Source organism: Heloderma suspectum, chromosome 3 (assembly GCF_057233095.1).
Source record: "Heloderma suspectum isolate Gila_16-S chromosome 3, 16-S_ref, whole genome shotgun sequence".
NCBI lineage: Eukaryota > Metazoa > Chordata > Lepidosauria > Squamata > Helodermatidae > Heloderma > Heloderma suspectum.
The window spans coordinates 36,388,611-36,407,246 of NC_139460.1; the positions used below are offsets into that span (position 1 = coordinate 36,388,611).

General features: G+C 41.7%; 1 protein-coding gene across 5 annotated transcripts in view; it reads right to left on the reverse strand.

Annotated features, from left to right (window-relative positions):
- Positions 1 to 18,636, reverse strand: part of LNX2 (ligand of numb-protein X 2) — a 119,465-nt gene that overhangs the window by 52,618 nt on the left and 48,211 nt on the right. Inside the window, exons 2-4 of one of the 5 annotated variants that reach the window (XM_084842909.1) lie at positions 16,470 to 16,512; positions 14,976 to 15,073; positions 14,694 to 14,793 (exon numbers count right to left, since the gene is read on the reverse strand). The exons of 1 other annotated variant lie outside the window; for it this stretch is intronic. In XM_084842909.1, coding sequence (XP_084699035.1) covers positions 14,694 to 14,702 — 9 coding nt within the window. In that variant the 5' untranslated portion in view covers positions 14,703 to 14,793; positions 14,976 to 15,073; positions 16,470 to 16,512. Of the gene's footprint in view, positions 1 to 3,705; positions 4,054 to 14,693; positions 14,794 to 14,975; positions 15,074 to 16,469; positions 16,513 to 18,636 lie in introns of those variants that run through there. 3 more of the 5 variants (XM_084842907.1, XM_084842908.1, XM_084842911.1) reach the window with 3 other exon arrangements.

Here is an 18,636-nt window from a genome sequence, read left to right on the forward strand (position 1 = left end):
AGTTGTTTCATTTGAATGCAGCCAAGGCTTGCTTACATTTTCACAAGACGATTGCCACACATGTCTTCAATGTTTATTTATTTATTTATTGCATTTATACCCTGCCTTTTTTCCTCTTGCAAGGAACCCAAGGCAGCTTACGTTATTATTATTGATAATGTAATAATGTAATAATGTAATAATGTAATTACATTACATTATCAATAGTGATGTGGGTTTCCTGGAGAAGTTTTCAATGCTTTAAATCAACTGACATATGATTTAACACATGTATTCATCTTATGTTTAAGTAAGAGAGACAGTGTGGTGTAGTGGTTAGAGTGTTTGACTGGGACTCGGGAGACCTGGGTTCTATTCCCCACCGGCCATGAGACTCACTGGGTGACTTTGGGCCAGTCAGTGAGTCTCAGCCTAATCTACCTCATAGGGTTCTTGTGAGGATAAAATGGAAAGGAGGAGGATTGTGTATATGCTGCCTTAGGTGCCTTGGAGGAAAGGTAGGAAATACATGTAAAAAATAATAAATAACTAAATAAACAAAACAAAAAACAAATGTGCCATGTTCGTTTTACTTGCTGTATAAATATCTCAAAAGTTCCCTACCACCACCCTCAATAGGCTAAAGTAATTGAATGAAAATAGACTAGGAAAAACAAATTCAAGAATGCACACTTAGTGTGGTTTAAATGTTATATCTAAACAAATTCAAAGTTTTACTCTGAAATTATTTTTATTGGAATACTTGTAAATATTTTAAGACATGACAATCCAATACCATGGATGCATTTCTTCGTATTGCTATAATAATTTAAGAACATAAACGAAAGCTCTGAGAAATGTTAACACAGTAAGTTCAACAGGCCCCAAAGAGCTATGCATTTATATTATATATGCAAGCTTTCTAGAGATATTCACTTGGAAAATCACAACTTTGAAAGTGCCCAGTTTGACGGGTACCGTTTCCATTATGTTATTAATTAATGTTATGAAACAATGCATTTTCTGCCATGGAAAATTTTATGTGGAAAAACACAGTAGCACAATATTTTTCACCCCACATTACGTAGGCCATTCTCATGTTCCTCTCCTCATTTTGTATAACAAATTGCAATGGATAACTGAAGGGTTAGGGTTCTCACTTTGAAAAAAACAGAAAGGGGAGGGGGTTGGGGGGGAGGGAGAGAATTCAATAGCTAACACCTTTCCAAATTCATGCTTGCTCTCTCATATTCACTTGCCAGAACTAACAACAGCCAAAATGAACTTGTAGATAAAAGGTGTTAGGTTTACAGGATTTCAAAGCAACGGCATTGGTACAAAGCACCATAATGCAAGAAATGCAGCATACTGGTAATATGAGCAGCGAAATTTGATTCAATATAAAAAAGGCTAACAGCACTGAGAATGCATATGTGTTTGACAGAGAGAGACAGAGAGAGAGAGAGAGAGAGCGAGAGAGAGACACTGATAAAACTCTGCTCCTGTTCAAAAGTGGGAACCTAACACCATTTGTAGAATCTAACACCAATACTAAAATCATAACAAGCGGGGTGGGAACTGAGCTGGTCCACTCCCCCTCACAGGAGCAATGCACAGGGGAATCCCCACGATAACTGCTGATAGCAGACAGGAGATAACAGTGGGGATTCCTCCACCCAAGCCTCTAACAGCCACCCTGGTAGGGCGACAGGCAGGTCTCAGGGGGCCGAGGGGCCGGCCGGGGTTCAGAGGTACTGTGCCCCTGATCTACTCTGACTGCCTATCCAGGGCAGTGGTGGCATCCAGTGGAGGCTGGTGGCTCTGATGTCAGTGGGGTGGTGAATACACTCAGGGTTTCAGCCAGAACTCTAAAGGAGCTATGCAGTGTTTGGAAGCACCTTGCATAGCTCCTTTAGAGTCCTGACTGAAACCCAGAGCGGGTTCATCTCCCCACTGACATTGGAGCTACCAGCCTCCCCTGGTGGCATCAGCATCCTCAGACCAGGACCCACATGACGCAATAAGGTGCACTGATCCCAGCACCAGCCCTGCCTGGACCCACCAACCTGGCTTGGGCCTGCCTCACGCTATAAGCCCCCAGCCCTTCCTGCTGCCACCAGAAGCACTCTTCTGACACGGCTCCCATCAGCAGAAAGCAGGGCATCCAGCAGATTGCATTCTGGGAAATTTAAAATGGCAGTGCTTTTCCACATATTCAGATGGGAAGATCACTGCTGCAGTCAGCAATGCCCACCAGTGGGGGTGGAGGCTTTCACTGGAGAGGGGTGCGTGTGTGGGGTGTGTGTGTATGTGGGATGAGGGCCTCATTGGTGGTGGTATGAGGGTTTAGAACCCAATTGGTAGCAGCCCAGTGAGTGGGAGGGGGCATCAGTGTCATTGTGCCAAGGGCCCCCTATTTATTTTATGTAACACATTTATATTATGAATTATTTATTATATTTCTATACCGCCAATTCACCGGCCAACAACTCCCCCCACCTTTTGCAGACCGCTCTCTTGCTGCAGTGACAAAAGATAATTGGCTTGAAAACAAGGTAAGTAGTAGTTTCCCTGATCCCCCCCCCCCATTTTGGGGGTGACAGGGAAGAAGCAGCATGTTGCCCACTCATGTGGGACACTTGCCAGACTCAAACTGGAACAAACCTTCCTATTAACACTGGCTTTGAAGGGGCAAGATTATGTTAATATCACTAGATTTTAATCTTTTGGGTGTTTTATCAAGTTCTGTTATCTGCAGGTCTGATTTTAAAGCTTGCTTTGAAACATTTTCAAGCATGGGTAGGGCTGACTTGCAAACACTCTGTCTCCAAGTCATCTCTAGGGAGTAAGAATTACCTGTATTACAGCAGGAAGGCTAGCTTTAAAAAAGCCCTTTCTTTTTTATTTTAGGCTAGAGGCAGGGAACCTGTAGCCCTCCAGATGCTGTTGGACTACAGCTCTCACAATCCCTGACCACTGGCCATGCTGGCTGACATCCAGCAACATCCGGAGGGCCCACCCCAGTTTAAGGCTAACATTGCCATGTATGGGAAGATGGACTACTTATGACAGCCAGTGTGGTGTAGTGGTTAGAGTGTTGGACTGGGTCTCAGGAGATCTGGATTCTAATCCCTACTTGGCCATGAAGCTCACTGGGTGACTTTGGGCCAGTCACTGACTCTCAGCCTAACCTACCTCACAGGGTTGTCGTTGTGAGGATAAAATGGAGAGGAGGAAGGCCATGTAAGCTGCCTTGGGTTCCTTGAAAGAGGAAAAAAGGTGGGATATAAATGCAATAATAAATATAAATAAAGAAAAGAAAAAAGAGTGCCAATAACATATGTTGATTTATTTGCAAGCCTGTCCCAGAGAATGGCCTGAGGGCAAATGATACAGCTAAGCTGGTATAGATTTGGTCAGTGCCTGGATGGGAGACCACCTCCATGAATTCTATCATGCAGAAAGATGAGGTATCAACTTTCAAGTTAAGTAAGAAAAATAAATCATATTAAGTTTCTGTACCATTGGCATAAAGGAAATGCATGTTACTGCACCAGAATGCACAGAATAGTGAAGAAAAATATAGATTGCCTTGATTACTAGGAAAAATATATGATGCTGTGTACATTGTAAACACAAGCATGGAAACATGTTACATACAGTTTATCCATCACATTGATCACCATGCAATCACTTTATAACAGAAAGGAAAATAAAAGTACATACCTTATTTCAAACATGCTCACCAAACCAAACTGATTGGAAAAAATCTGAATGTAATATTTGATTCTATACACTCAAATAACTCCAACCCAGCTAGACAAGATCTCTTATAGGTAAAAAATATCCAAAAATAAAAAACCAGAATATTTGAGGGAGCAGAATTTTTTGCTTGCATTCATGTAATTAAGAGAAAAAGCAATGATTAGCCAGACCAACTGCTTCTCACTGACTAAGTCTGAGGAAGAAGGAGAGTGAAAATTTGCTTGCACAGAAATATAATTTCTGCAAGACAATCTGTCTGACTACACTGAGTATACTGGATGCTCTTTCAGACTGCAAAGTCTAATGCGCTCAGTCAAGCCCATTGCTTTTCTACAAGTACGTGTGCTTCCAAAGATCAGAAAGGACACAGAAAGGTGAAGGTTCTTTAATCATTATTGAAATGACAGCATCGATCTTTTTGTACTGTTAATACTAAACTTTTAAAACTAAAAAAGTACTTTACAAAAGGTTGCAGTTTAGTTTACTCAAGACACTTGCACAATTGCATCTTTTATGCAAGACATTTTTTTGCCCTGCTTTCCTGAAAGTTCAAACTGCCTTACAATTCGAGCTTTTGCTTCACCTCATCTAAAAAATGAGAATAGAGTGTGTGATGATCTTTGAACTTGTGCATCATCAGAAAAGCACAAGTCCCTCAAAGGGTACTGGAAAATGGCCTAATCCAGCACTCAGGAAACTCCATCCCCCTAAAGAAAATGATGAGGTCCAGTAACTAAAATTAAAACATTCCACAAGCACAGCACAGAAGGGATCAAATTATTCCATGGCAGAAGGAACTTGTTGGCAAACTCATAGCAATGCGTGGTACTCCCAACCCCTCTTAGAAATATTCCAGGTCTCTTTGCTTAATGTTCAATGGTGTAAGGAAATACCAGGTCCTTTTACTTATGGAAATATAGAGCGAAACATACAATTGGTATTCTACCTAAGTGCTCTGTAGGAAGTAAATGTGTTCCTATCATCCAGAGTTCTGGCCAATGAATACAAAGATACTGAGACTATTGACAAACACTTGGCACTTCCTCTTTAATAGTACAATTAATTTTTAATTAAATTAAAAGTATCTTGATTAGCAGGGCAATCCTACACATGTTTCCCCAGAAATAGGTCTGATTGTGTTCAATGGGACCTGCTTCCAGGTCAGTGTGCATAGGACTGGAGCCTAATACTGCAATTCTATGGATGTCTACTCAGAAGTAAGCACCACCGATTTCAAAATGGCTTACTCCCAGATAAGTGGGTGTAGGACTGCATCCTAAATAACTTAAAATCCTGGGCTATCTATATTTAGGCGTTTGCTATTTGGCATTGATTTATGAAGGTACCCTTAGTACCCAATATATTCTAGTCCCCTGCCCCACAGCTACTACAAAAGATTTGGCTGCTTGCCACCCCAACACCAGTTGCCTTTTTGGCCCAGGCATAGCAACATGGGGCAGCTCAGTTTCTAACACCACCCATCTGCCAAGATCCAGGATCTCTATATAAGAAGTGGGGAACCTTTTTCGGCCTGAGGACCGAATTGGTTCTGGGCAACCATATCGGGGGACTGCATGCTAGCAGCAGGTGGGGCTGTGCCCCCAAAGTCTGTGTGTGTGTATTTCAAGGGTAACAGAATATTACAGGGTTCACTTGCCATGAGTCTAGATTGCAACCGGCCAACACCGTCCGCCTCTCTGGTCCAGGTGTCGCCAAATGTAGCAGTTCAGTTTCTAAAAGCCCTACTTGCCATTTTCCCTAATGACACTGTATTCTCCGACTGAAGAAGAGCAACATGGTCATGACGACAGATATATGTACGGGGGAAGCAATCCTATGGCCCCAGACAGCGTCTGTGGAGCCTTAGGACTTTTTGGATTTCCAGATCCAAGGTCTGACAGTGCTCCAACCTCAGAGCCAGGAATTCACGCTCCCCTCACCCTTGCAGCCGGCGCGGGGAGAATTGCACTCACTACCTCTCTGAGGTTGCAAAAGCAACCACGGAGAGGAGGTAAGGGGCATTTCTGTGGGCATGGAGGGGAGGGGACTGGAGAGGAGGCCATGTTATGATGTATCCCCAAGCCTCTCCAGCTTCTCCTCCCCCCCCCCCCCGCACCTCAGCCGTATGAGTGAGAAAGCCCATTTAGCTAAAATCCAGAGCAGGAGGTGCAGTGGAGGTGATGATTGCCTCTGCTATGCCTCCTAGTCTGCACTGGATACTCACAAGCCTCTGAGTTCAGAGGCTTACAAGCATCGAGGGTTCAATTGATAGGATTATGCCCCTTTTTATTGTATTAAATTTATATCCCACCCAACTGGCAGATACCCTCAGGGTGGTTTACAGTCATAACAAAACCTGAAACAATAAAATAACACAAAAAACACTAACCACAACAATGTAAATATCAAAATTCTAGAAAATAATCGAAATGTTTTCTGCACAGCAGAGCCCATTGAATATTTTCAAGTTTGGATAAATTTCCTCTAACTCAGTGGGTGGAGTTGTATTAGGCCAGGCCAGGCATTGGCTAGTTTCAAGAAGGTTTGGTTTATGTACACTGGAATGCCTTTGCAATTATTTCCACTGCTGCAATTCATGTGAAAATGTTACATTTGAATTGTTAAGAACATAACAAGAGCCATGCTGGATCAGACCAAGGGTCCATCTAGTCCAGCATTCCATTCACACAGTTACCAACCAGCTTCTTGTGGGAAACTCACAAGAAGGACATGAGTGCAACAGCACCCTCCCACTCATGTTCCCAGCAACTGATGTACAGATGCATACTGCCTCCAATACTGGAAGATTAGTAACCATTGATAGCTATGGATTTATCTAATCGCTCTTTAAACCATCCCAATTGGTGACCATCACTACATCTTGTGATAGCAAATTCCATACTTTATGTGTTGTATGAAGAAGTTCTTCCTTCTGTCTGTCCTGAATTTCATGGGAGGACCCCGGGTTCTAGTATTATGAGAGAGGGAGAAAAATGTCTCCACACCATGCATAATTCTATACACCTCATATCATGTTCAGCCACATACATTTGCCAGGGATAACTTCAAAGCACGATGCTGCTATTCTGGCCAGCTCCAGCTCATAGGGAAACCCATATAGATACTCAGCATTGAAATAATATTTTCCATATGTATGCCTTCACAAAAAGTATGCCCTCAAAGTGCTCTGGAGAACTGGTATGCCACCTTTCATATCTTATGTCCCACCAATTACTCTATCAAAGAACCTGGGTTCCACCATGATCAAAGCAAAAAGTCCACTTTTTTCTGAGAAGAAGATGTATATGTTTACAGTCATACTATTATTATATTTATCATTTATGGTAAGTTTTAAAGATATAAAAATTTGCAGTAGTATTGTCGGGAGTAAATTTTATTACCACGGCTTTAAAACACTAACAAAAATAATCATTCCATTAGTAGTTGAAAATTGTAGTAATACTGTTGAGTATAAATTTTACTGCTACAGCCTCTGTAAAACACAAAGATAATAAAAAAATGCAGCACTACTGTTGAGAATAAATTTTATTGCTATGACTAAAACACAAACAAAAATAATCATTCCATTAGTAAAAGATTACTACCTTCATGCCAAAAGGTCACAGATGGATAATGTGTGGCAGGTAGGGTCAGCAAGAGATAGCGTGTCACATTTGCATGTGGACATGGGGATTGAGAACGAATTCTTAGTAATTGTTCTGAAAATCCCACATCCCATCTTGACTACTTTTGTGTCCCACTGGTTGAAAACCACTGCTCTAGAGCAGCCTCCCCCAATCTGGTGCTCTCCAGATATTGGACTACAACTCCCATTGTCCACAACCAGACTATGGATGATGGGCTTTTAGTATGGCACATCTGGAGGGTGCCGTTGGGGGAGGCTGCTGTAGAATGTTTACATCAGAAGAGACCTATATTCTGGTCTGAGAGGTATGAAAAGTGTTCTAAAGGGTAGACTTACTTCAGAAACATGATCCTTCATGGATATATTTTTTTAATTCCTTGGCCATAAAGTGAAATACGAGTGAGATGAGGAGAGAGGGAATCAGTGCTCCTGTGACCTAAATCAGGCAGGCAGAATTTGTTTCACTTGTTGCTTTTTCAGCACAAAGCAAGGATTCCTCAGGATAGAAAGCACAGTGGGCTGACTCTACAAACAGCTCCAGATCCTGTCTGGAGGCTCTGGACTATTGGTTACACAGAATGTGGAGAACCCTCTGAGCTGAGGACTGCCAGAAGTGTTATGGGAATCTGCAAACACACCTCACATGGTCCATTGGGCAGCCAATGAACTAGATCCAATGCATGGAACGTTTTGTTCTGGCCAGACTGTTGCGAAAGTGATGCAGGCAGAGGAAGTAGAGTCATTGGCCACATGGGGGGAAAAAAGACATCATCTTGCTAAATATTCACATTTTCAATGCTGTTAGGTGTCCCTTTGTTTCCTGGTTGTTGCTACTGCTGGTCACAATTTCCCTTCTTTCTCTTTGCCTTCACAGCCTCATCTACTGCCACTGGCATTTCATCTGACCGGCTGCGGAGACCCAAATGATTTTGCTTATAAGCATCTGTGGTGATATGGTATAGTCATCATTTATAAAGTCACATGGGTCACCCACAGCCGGTCAGATTCAACAGGCAAATGCAACCGAGGACAGGGAGGGTAAAGAAAAAGGAGAAGGGAAAATAGAACCGAAGAAGCTGAACAGCATCAAATCAATGCAGATATGTTTACCATGGGCGAATCCAACAGGGTACTTACGTCCCAGATGATTTTTTTCTGCCCCGCTGAATCTGTTGCACAAGCAGGATGCACCATATATACAAGGGAGATTTAGAACTTCCTAGTTGAAGCCCCGAAACGAGCAGAAATGCTTGTTTCTGGAAGAAGGCAGGTTGATGGATCTCTCTTATGCGAGCTCCACTGACCTGTCTCCTTCAAAAAACAAGCATTTCTCCTCGTTTCGGGTTGTCCCGGAAGTGCTCAAGCGCCATTGCACAAGCAGTGGAGTTGCTTGCGTAGTGCAATAGGTGAGGTGGAAGAGAACTAGTGGGCGTGGAAGCTCCCTGTTGGATTCTGCCTAATGACTGTAAACCCCAACCCTCGCCCCCCACAAACAAACAAAAATGGAAGTCGATTTTTCTACATTCATAAAAGCAAACATGAAACTAGGCAAGTAGTATCAGTTCACCTTAAGTAAGACCAAGTGAGCGACAGCACTAAAAAGTTTGGTCTATTAAAAAAAAAATGGAGATGCTGGAGGTCTGAAGAACAGCAGAAGTTATTCTAGTTATTTCAAATCACCAGCCCCTACCAAGAAAAACTGTCGATGAAATCCAACTATGTTTGGGTTTCTTAGGTAGATTTATGTGGGGGCTGGTGAGTAGATGGCCATGTCACAAGGGGTCTGATAGTTTAGATGTGTTTCAGCTCCCTCAGTGGAAAAGACTGGCAAGGGCAAAAACATTTTCCCCAAAGCTCGCCCACCACCACTGTGGAGTTTCAGGACAGTATAGGGTATGTTGAGATTTCACTCTCAGCTTATCCAGGGTGACAACGAGGCCAGTGACCTATGAGATTCTGTGCGGATCCTAGAAAAAATGTGAGCAGAGGATAGATCTCCAGGTATATCACAGGATGATTTGCCACAGATCAGCAAGGGTTTCTGATTTCCAGTTATTTAACAAAAGCAAGGAAAAGGGTGTGTGTGTGTGTGTGTGCCCTCCGCCCCCGCAAAATTAAGTTGTCAGAATCCTTGGTGTGTAGTAATTCAGATACAGATTTGCAAGTCATCCCAGGGTATGGCTTGAGGGATGCAGTAAGCAACAGAATCCCTCCACCCCCAAAAGCCACCAAGTTGAACCTGGTTCTTGTTGGCGGAACTCAGGATTCTAGTAACATAACAAAATAGATCCCTCATGTTTGGAGTCTGCCCAAACCTTCCCTAAAATGTTTTAAAACCATGGGTATAGATAGCATTCCTCCCAATTTCGATTCTTGTTATTTAATTATTAGAGATTTGGCTGGCACTTACTTCAATGTTTTTTCAGTGCCAGGTCTTTTAATTCTCACAGGTCTTTTAAATCTGATACTTTTCCAACCTTGTATTATGCTGTGTTTAAAACATGGCTGTTTTATTTTCTGGGGAAATGTTTTAGGGTGGGCTATCTGCTGTTTTCTAATTGTGGTGATGTCGTTTTATAAAACTATATTTGAGTTGAGTTTGTGGTTTTAAATTGTTTCTTATATTTTGTAAATCTTTCAGAGAATGACAGTGATTGGGTGACTGATAAATAAAGTAAATAAAATAAATACCAATTCATCTCGTCCAGAAATTTTGAAATCACTGAATTGTCACACTATGAAAGAAGAGACAAAACTATGAATGCAGAATAATAATTACAAACAGAAACAGGAATTGCATAAAGGTAGGGAAGCGTAACAGATTTTTAAAAAAATGTTTTAGGGCATAATCCTATAATGGTTAGACAGAAAAAAGTCCTGCAACTGTCAGCGTTCCTCATTCAGCCATGGCTAGCTGGGGAATGCTGGGGGTTGTAGGATCTTTTTCCTGCCTAAACATGCATAAGATTGGATTAAAAGCTCACAGGAGAAAAAAGGCCCAAGCAATCACAAAATTGAGCAATATAGTCATTTAATAATTAAAAGGGAATGGAACAGCATCAATGTTAAGACTTGCACTGCTGGGATTCTACTAGCTGAAAATAAATTTGTATTTTAAACTGAAATAGGTCCACCCGTGCAAAAGGAATACATGAACAAAGACCACATGACACTCCTAAATGTTCTTTTAAATAGAAACCATGTTTGGAAAGATTAACAAGCCTTTAGGCAGCTACACTATCAATATTAGAGGCAGGATTTTAAACACAGCCTGCAGATAGGTGCCTCAAAGGCAAATGGCCACTAGATGATTATGTAAACTCATGTCTATATCCAAGGGAGAATAAGAACATACAAATTAAGATAATGCTACATTTGTACAAGTCAATAGCTGGGCATAATGCATCCCCTTATTCCAGTCTTCATAATTCTATATCCATGAAATGCATTAAAAGTTTCTAAGAAAGCATTTGTCAGATCAAACCGAGGGTCCCTCCCCCCTCCTTCTCAAATCTATTTTCAAATTAGGTTATGCTTTTTTCCACTCTTAATATAAACCATTCACAATTCCAGATTATTTCCCATGTATTCATTGGCTCTTTGCAATTAAAACAAAACATAATGTTTAAAAAATAATAATCAAGAGAATTCAAACAAAGCATGGTAATCCACGCCTGTCCCATGACGCAAAGGAGGAGAAGGCCCCTGTTTCAGTGGGTGTTTCTTTTCAAGGTACATTGCTGTAGTTCAGTGGTAGAGCATACACTTTCCATGCAAAAAGTCCTAGGATCACTCCTAGTTAAGACCCCCATCTGAAAGCCTGGAGAGTTTCTGCTCAGTCAGTGTAAACCAACAGTAAGTAACCTTGTGTCCTCCAGATGTTTTAGACTACAACTCCCATAAGTCCCAGTCAGTATGGCCAATTCTGGGAGTTGTAGTCCAAAACCCCTGGAAAGCACCAGGTTGCCTATCCATGGTATAAACAATACTGATGGGCCGCTCTTCCAGCATGGTATAAGGCATTTATACTTTTTCTACACAACTGTAAAAAAAAAAAAAGGTACAGGAGACCTGGCTTCCACCTAACAGCAACATGACTTGTACCTTACAGGAATATTCTCAGACACAATGTACTTCTATGCCAAAATCTAGGAGATGAGAGTTCAGGAAAAACCTGAGTGGTCAAGTAGAACTTGAGAGCAAAACTGTGCCATGGAAAATGCAACACAGCCATTTACAGTAACAGATGCTGATTCACATTCTGGGTTTAATTTTTAATCTTCCATGACATCATGATACCACTTGTAAAATGCAGCTTGTTTTTGCTTGGTCATGTGAAATTGGAAGATAGGTTCTTTTGAAAACTGCTCTAAGAGAAAAGGGGAAGCCCCTGAACACCACCATCTTCGGTAATTTATCCTATTTCTTAAAACATTAGAATTACAACAAAACAATCATGCTGTGGAGTCTAACAAGTACATCTAACAAGTCTGTAGTACTGTAGTCTACATGTACAGCAGCATGAGGTGGGGGACCGAATTGTGCCAATCCTGAAAATGCCTTTCTTTCTTTCTTTCTTTCTTTCTTTCTTTCTTTCTTTCTTTCTTTCTTTTAATTTATGCACTAGCAATTTATTTACATTTATTTGCACGGGTTGGAACAGCCTTTAGTTTGATACAGTGAAGCCTTCAAGCAAATTTACACAGCTGTCAGCGTTGGACACATTGAGCATCCCATTTAATTGAAGCCATGCTCACTGGCAACCCAAGGCAGAGCTCCTGCCATGGTACATCCTATCTCCCTAAGGAAAGGGTCTGTCTACTCCATTCCCCTGAGGGGGGCTGCCCTACAGCACGGGTGAGGTGCCAGGCGTATAACTCTGTCCCTTGGCCTACTAATTTCCCCTGGCTTCAAACTGTATGGACTATAGAGCCATGTGCTGGTTAGGTAAGTCTACCCCTAGTGGCTGAAGATGTTCCTGCAGGCTTCAACAACATGGACCCATTCACATTAATTAAAATTAATGTGTTTTAAAAACAAAACAACCCTGAGGTGCACACCCCTAGGGTCTCCTTAGGATGCATGTGAAGTTTCAGGTGTCTAGGTTTCACAGGCTTGGCACTATGGTGCTGACAGATGGGCAGTCAGACACACATCCTCTTTTATTGATAAAGATTTATACTATTTATAGGCCACCCTGTAACTAAAGTTCACTGGGTGGCTTAAAGGATTAAATAATCACATGACAATCAAAATATAATAAACTGCAGCAAATAAAACACAACTATAAGCTTTAAAAGGCAAGTTTAAAAACAGAGAGTACAGAAATACAACTCTGCAGCATTAAATAAAGAAAACAAAACAGAAGAATAAAATCCCTCACACTAAAATAGTACTAAACAATTACATATATTTAAGGGCCTTGGAAAACCGGGAAAAAAAAGTATTTGCCTGGCATTGGAAAGACAATGAAGTAGGCTGCAGGTGGATCTCTCTGGGGAGGATGTTTCATAGCTGGGGGCCACCGCTGAAAAAGCCCTGTCATGCATGGCCATCCATTGTCCCTCGTTTAGCAGGAGAACTTGGAGAAAGGCACGGGATATTGACCTCAAGGCAGCGGTGGGTGCATGTGGGAAGAGGTGATCCTTCAGGTACCAAGGATCAAAGTTGTGAAGGGCTTTAAAGGTCAAAACCAGCACTCTGGATTGTGCTCAGAAACAGACCAGAAGCCAGAGAAGATGAAAACGTACTAGTACAATATGTTCGTAACACCAGTTCCCTTGCAGCTGTATTCTCTAATTGACGTTTCTGAACCATTTTCAGGCACATGTCCCACATCTAACGCAATACAGCAGAGGCACAGAACCTCATGTCTGGGAGCCAAATCTGGCCCTCCAGGGGTTCCCATAAAGCCATGTCCCCTTCCTGACCCCATCTCGCACAATCACTGATCATCTGGTGGCTTCCCAGCTTTTGTGCAGTTCCCCCCCCCCCTATTTTAAATGGTAGAAATGCTTCTCCTAAGGCTTAGTTACTGGCAGTAAGGGCTTTGAACTAAAATATGCTAGTACTGGGGGGGGGGGGTTGGCCCCACCCATCACTGGAATGTGGCCCCCTAGAGCTTCTACAAAATGGAATTTGGCCCTCAGGCTAAAAGAGGTTCTGCACCCCTGCATTACAGTAATCCAAACAGCAGGTTACCAGGGCATGGATCACTGAAACCAGGCTCTCTCTGTCCAGGTACGGACCCAGGTGGTATACTAGCCTAAGCTCCTAGAAGGCACTCTGAGCCTCAGAGGCCATCCTTATTCAATGCCCTCCTAAATTTAATTTTTGAATTAAAAATTAAAGCAAGCAGAAAACAAGCAGTTTAGCCTAGAACATCTCTCCCTGGTGAGCTAGACTTTTACTTGCAGGAATTCTTTAACATGGCAGCGCATTCAGCGTAATTCCCCCCATGCTGCAATCTGATGCCCATTCCACCACTTCATTTGTATTCATACCTCATTTACTGTGAAACAAGTGAAAGTCTGTCCTATAAAAAAAGCCACACAGTCTAGTGAGAGATACACAGAAATTCTAACGCATACTAGAAGGATCCAAAGATGTTAAAGAGGATGAATGAATGGAATGCTGCTTATTTATTCATTAATTTATTCGAATGTAGAGCCCATCCCATTCAGCTAGAATAGTTCTTCGCTGGGAGCAAAAAACTAAACATACATACCAAAAAAAATACCCCAAAGGGGAGATTATTAAGCTCTTGAAGGGCTGCCATATGTCACAAATTCAATTATTAGACTTTGAGTCCTTTTTATGAGTGCAATATGATTCATTACCAATAGAAGCTATATTAAGAGTAAGAATGTCTTTGCTAGAATCTGCATTAATTTGTCTGGTTCCAGGCTTTGGAGTGAGGATGCACCATGGCAAAAGGAGACTCAATCCATTGGCCCTAAAATGGAAGGGGTAACATGAAAAAAGGGTAGAAACAAAAAAAGGAGTAGCAAGCAAGAATCCAGAATTTAGGAGAAAGTAGTGGCAGGGTGAAGGTCTGCAAGCATCATGCGAAAAGAGACAACTGGAGATGAGGGGGTGGTGATTCAGGACCCATCAAGACAGCTAGTTTGTTTTGAACCATTTTAAGCACTAGATAATGGAGCTTTCCTACAGAATCAAGTATGGAGTCTGTCCCTTTAAGAAACATTTCAACTGGAACATTCCACTTCTCATTTCAGAAGGGTTTGATGTCCATCAACTAGGGCTGCTTCCAGACAAAGCTTATATGGCACCATTGCCCTACCTCATTCATGGAATTTTATGGGGTGTGGGTGGAGGGTACACTCATAAACTTCCCATGTTTTCCCACTGCTTCTTCCATCCTTTCTCTTACCAAAGACAATCTGTTAACAAAGAAAAGACAGAGTATCTGTACGATGTCTTCTGATTAGTAGTACTAGGAGCCCTCTGTCTGGAAACACTCTAGGTCACCAGAACACACACACACATATATAAATGCATGTGTATATGTGTATGTACACACACACACACACACACACACACCCTCTCTCTCTCTCTCTCTTACTTTCTGGATAATTGGGTATGACATTGTTGGAACTTTTTCATTCTTGTGAATCATCAGCCAATGATCTCAATTTTTTTAAACAGTAGCCAAGTTGATATCTGCAAAGAAATGGAGAAATGCAAAGATAATTACATGCAGAAAGAGGAAAACTAAGGTTTGACAGTTAGCACAATCATTAGAGAGGAACCCTTTCACTGACTACTGGAAGAGAAATTATGGTGTGGAAATCAAGAGATATTCATTTTTATTATTTCATGATTAACTGCTTGATAATGAACATTGATATTTCTGTATAATTTTAGAAATTAACTGTATATGAAGTGAGAGTGCATATCTTTTTCTTTTGTTCTTGTATTTAATTATAATCTCTCATCATATAGAATTCATTTTTAAAATTATACAGATAACTGTTTATATCTGTTCTATTTTAAATGATAAAAGATAATTCTATCTATCTATCTATCTATCTATCTATCTATCTATCTATCTATCTATTTCATTTCTATACCGCCCCATAGCCGAAGCTGTCTGGGTGGTTTACAACAATATAGGCACCACCACAAAATGTTGTGCGTCTTGGTGAGAGGCGTTCAAAGGTCCACTTCTCAAGAGTGAGTGAACCAGCTAACACCAGCTAGTGTGTGTGTGAGAGCGCGTGTGCAAACAGGCAGGTGCCTTTATATCCGTTTCCTGAGGGGGAGCTGTGTTAAGTCTGTTGCAGCAAAAACAGGTGCCTGCAGAGCATCTTAAACACAAACCAATTTTATTAGGGCATAAGCTTTCATGGTTCTAGTCCACGAAAGCTTATGCCATAACAACTTGTGTAAGTCTTTAAGGTGCCACATTACTCTTTAGCCCTATTCAGCTGTTCGCCTGAATACAGATGAGCGAAAAGTGTGTAGGCGGCAGGGGTGCGTGTGCAGGCCCCACCCCTAACATGCTGGCAAGGGGCTTCTCTTCAGACTTTTGCAAGTTCAGCATGAAGGTCTGAAAACAGTTTCTAAGCCTGGTTTTCTAAGCCTGTTTATTCCTCCTCATGATCAGGAACCCTGATCAGGCATGGTTCCCAATTGCACAGGGGCTTTTAAACATGTTCAGCCAAATGCCCTTTTCAGACCATTGTGCTAAGAGGTACACAAGACCCTGAAGCTCCTCCTCTTGGGAATCTTATTCAGCCACATCTCTGGCTGCTGAGATTTCACTGGGATTTATCTACAGAACCGAAAAGACTAGAAACTACTGCTGGACTGCAATATTTCAGACTGTCAGTGTAAGGATCAAATGTTTCAATGGTCCCCATGTAAAATCATCATCATCCATGTGCATACAAAGTTAGTACTGCGGGGAGAAGAACTTTCCGCCGACATACTTGTTTTGTACGGGCAGGGATTCTTCCCCACTCCCCTGCCCCCTTTTAAACAAAGTGAACTTAAACCTGTGATTCCCCCATCTGCCTTCTGACCTGCTGCAGCCCAGTAAAAGCAGCCACATTACCTGCCTTTAAGTTGTGGCCAGTCACTTCTTGATGTCACCATACCTAAAGCAAAGTGATAGGATTAGATTGCAAGCGAGGTATGTTTGATCCATGGAAAGTGTGCCTTTTAAAAATATATATACACATACCTGTATCCATATTCTAATACCAATTCAGGTCTTCAAGTGCCTGTGCTACTGTAGCCAAAACTGTACCACCCATGCATGAGAGGGAGTTATCTGCAGACTTGGGGTAACCCCAAGGTTTGCAGAAGTACAAAAAAACTTTAGGGCGGGAGCACCGCCCAAACAGCTCATTTAGCATGCACAGTGAACACAAAATACTGATTGACAAATGAGAGGAACACAACTGGAAACTGGGTGGGAGGAGGAATAAAGTGGAGTTGCTGGAAAACGAGGACACAGGAAAAGATACACAGATATAAAAAGGACTCAAAATGCTTTGCAGGCAGAACAAGCAAAGCAACATATGGCAAGAGGTATTTTCAAAAGCAGATTTAATACCAAAAAGGCTTGGAAAGAGGGAACAAAAAGCAAGATGGTGAAAATAAACAAGCCAGTAATAAATAGCAGCACTACTTTGCTTTAAAATGTTTTCTCTTTAAAACTGGATGGTGCATTATTTTGAGTAAAAACTTTCCAAATAGAGCAGTGGCTAACATCATACATATGCAACCAAAAGCTTTCTGCAGGGGGTAATTTAACAATAAGACTATTTAGAGAGATTTCTGTGCGTTGGTTACAGTAAAGAACTGTAAATAGATCCCTGTAGAAAGACCCTGATGCTGGGAAAGACTGAAGGCAAAAGGAGAAGGGGACGGCAGAGGATGAGATGGCTAGATAGCATCACGGATGCAATGAATATGAACTTGAGCACGCTCCGGGAGAGAGCGCAGGACAGGAAGGCCTGGCGTGCTATGGTCCATGGGGTCACGAAGAGTCGGACACGACTGAACGACTGAACAACAACAACAACAACAACACTGAAGAGAGTATGTAGGTCTCATTGCCATGCCCAACCACATGTACATGTTTGAACTGTCCACATTTGAATGGATAGATCAGGTGTGCAGAACCTCAAGCCAGGGAGCCAATCCAGCCTTCCTGGAGTTCCAAACCGGGCCTCCTGGAGTTCCAAACCAGGGAGCCTTCCTAGGAGACTAGGAAGAGTTCTCATACCTAAAAGGCATAATACTTTCCTTGTTTTCAGTACAAAGTACAGTTTGTATAAATAATAGAAGTAGGCTTGACAAATGAAGTTGATGTCTTACTTTGGGACACATTAAAATACATATTTTTTCTTGCTTCGTACTGCTAATTAAATAAATTCCCATTTCCCCTGCATAGTACGCATCTTTTGTTTCCCCAGCCTCCACGAATCCTAATTGAGGAGCTAGAAGCCTCAATTTTGACTTTATTTAAAAGCAAAGAAAGGGGACGGTTTCCTTAACAGCTATGTCTTGATGGCTGGGAGTCTGTGCTCTTTAAAATAACCCTTTAAGAAAACAACTTCTGTGTCCCAACAGTAGTATTTTAAGGTAATGGCTAGGATGGACCACCAAACACGATACATAAAGCCAAAAGAATGCAAGAAGCTATTTTCAAAACCCATGCACTTTTCAAAAAATAAAAAGCGAACATCAAATATTGTTCATTTCGGGCTACCAGATTTGTGCAGGCTCTGCGTTTTTAAATGGAATTGCCTCTTCATTTTAGAACAGAACTTTTGGGGGGGAGGGATCCCGTGGATTCTTGCTTCTAGATAGATTTTTCTCCCTCTAGTTCTCAATTTTTCAATATGAATGCAATCTCTAAAGCATGATTTCTGCTTCAGAATGCAAGGCAGATCATTGCGGAGGAATACCAAGTAGGATTCTTTGCAAATCTTCTGCAGGAAGGTAGGATAAGATGGCACAGAACAGCTATTACAAAAACTGCAAATATAAAAACCATGTTAAGCACAGTTCTCTTTGATCTCTATGCTCTCACACACTTTGTCCTTCAATTTAGATAGAAGCATAACATACCTGCTCAACATATAAAGGTATAAACGATAGGCATTGTTCTTCCCAGTGGAGGAAATCACATAACATTGAACTTCGAGAGAGAAAAAACCCCGCCAGCATGCCCGTATAAGCAAAATACACCACTGGAATAATTAAAAGAG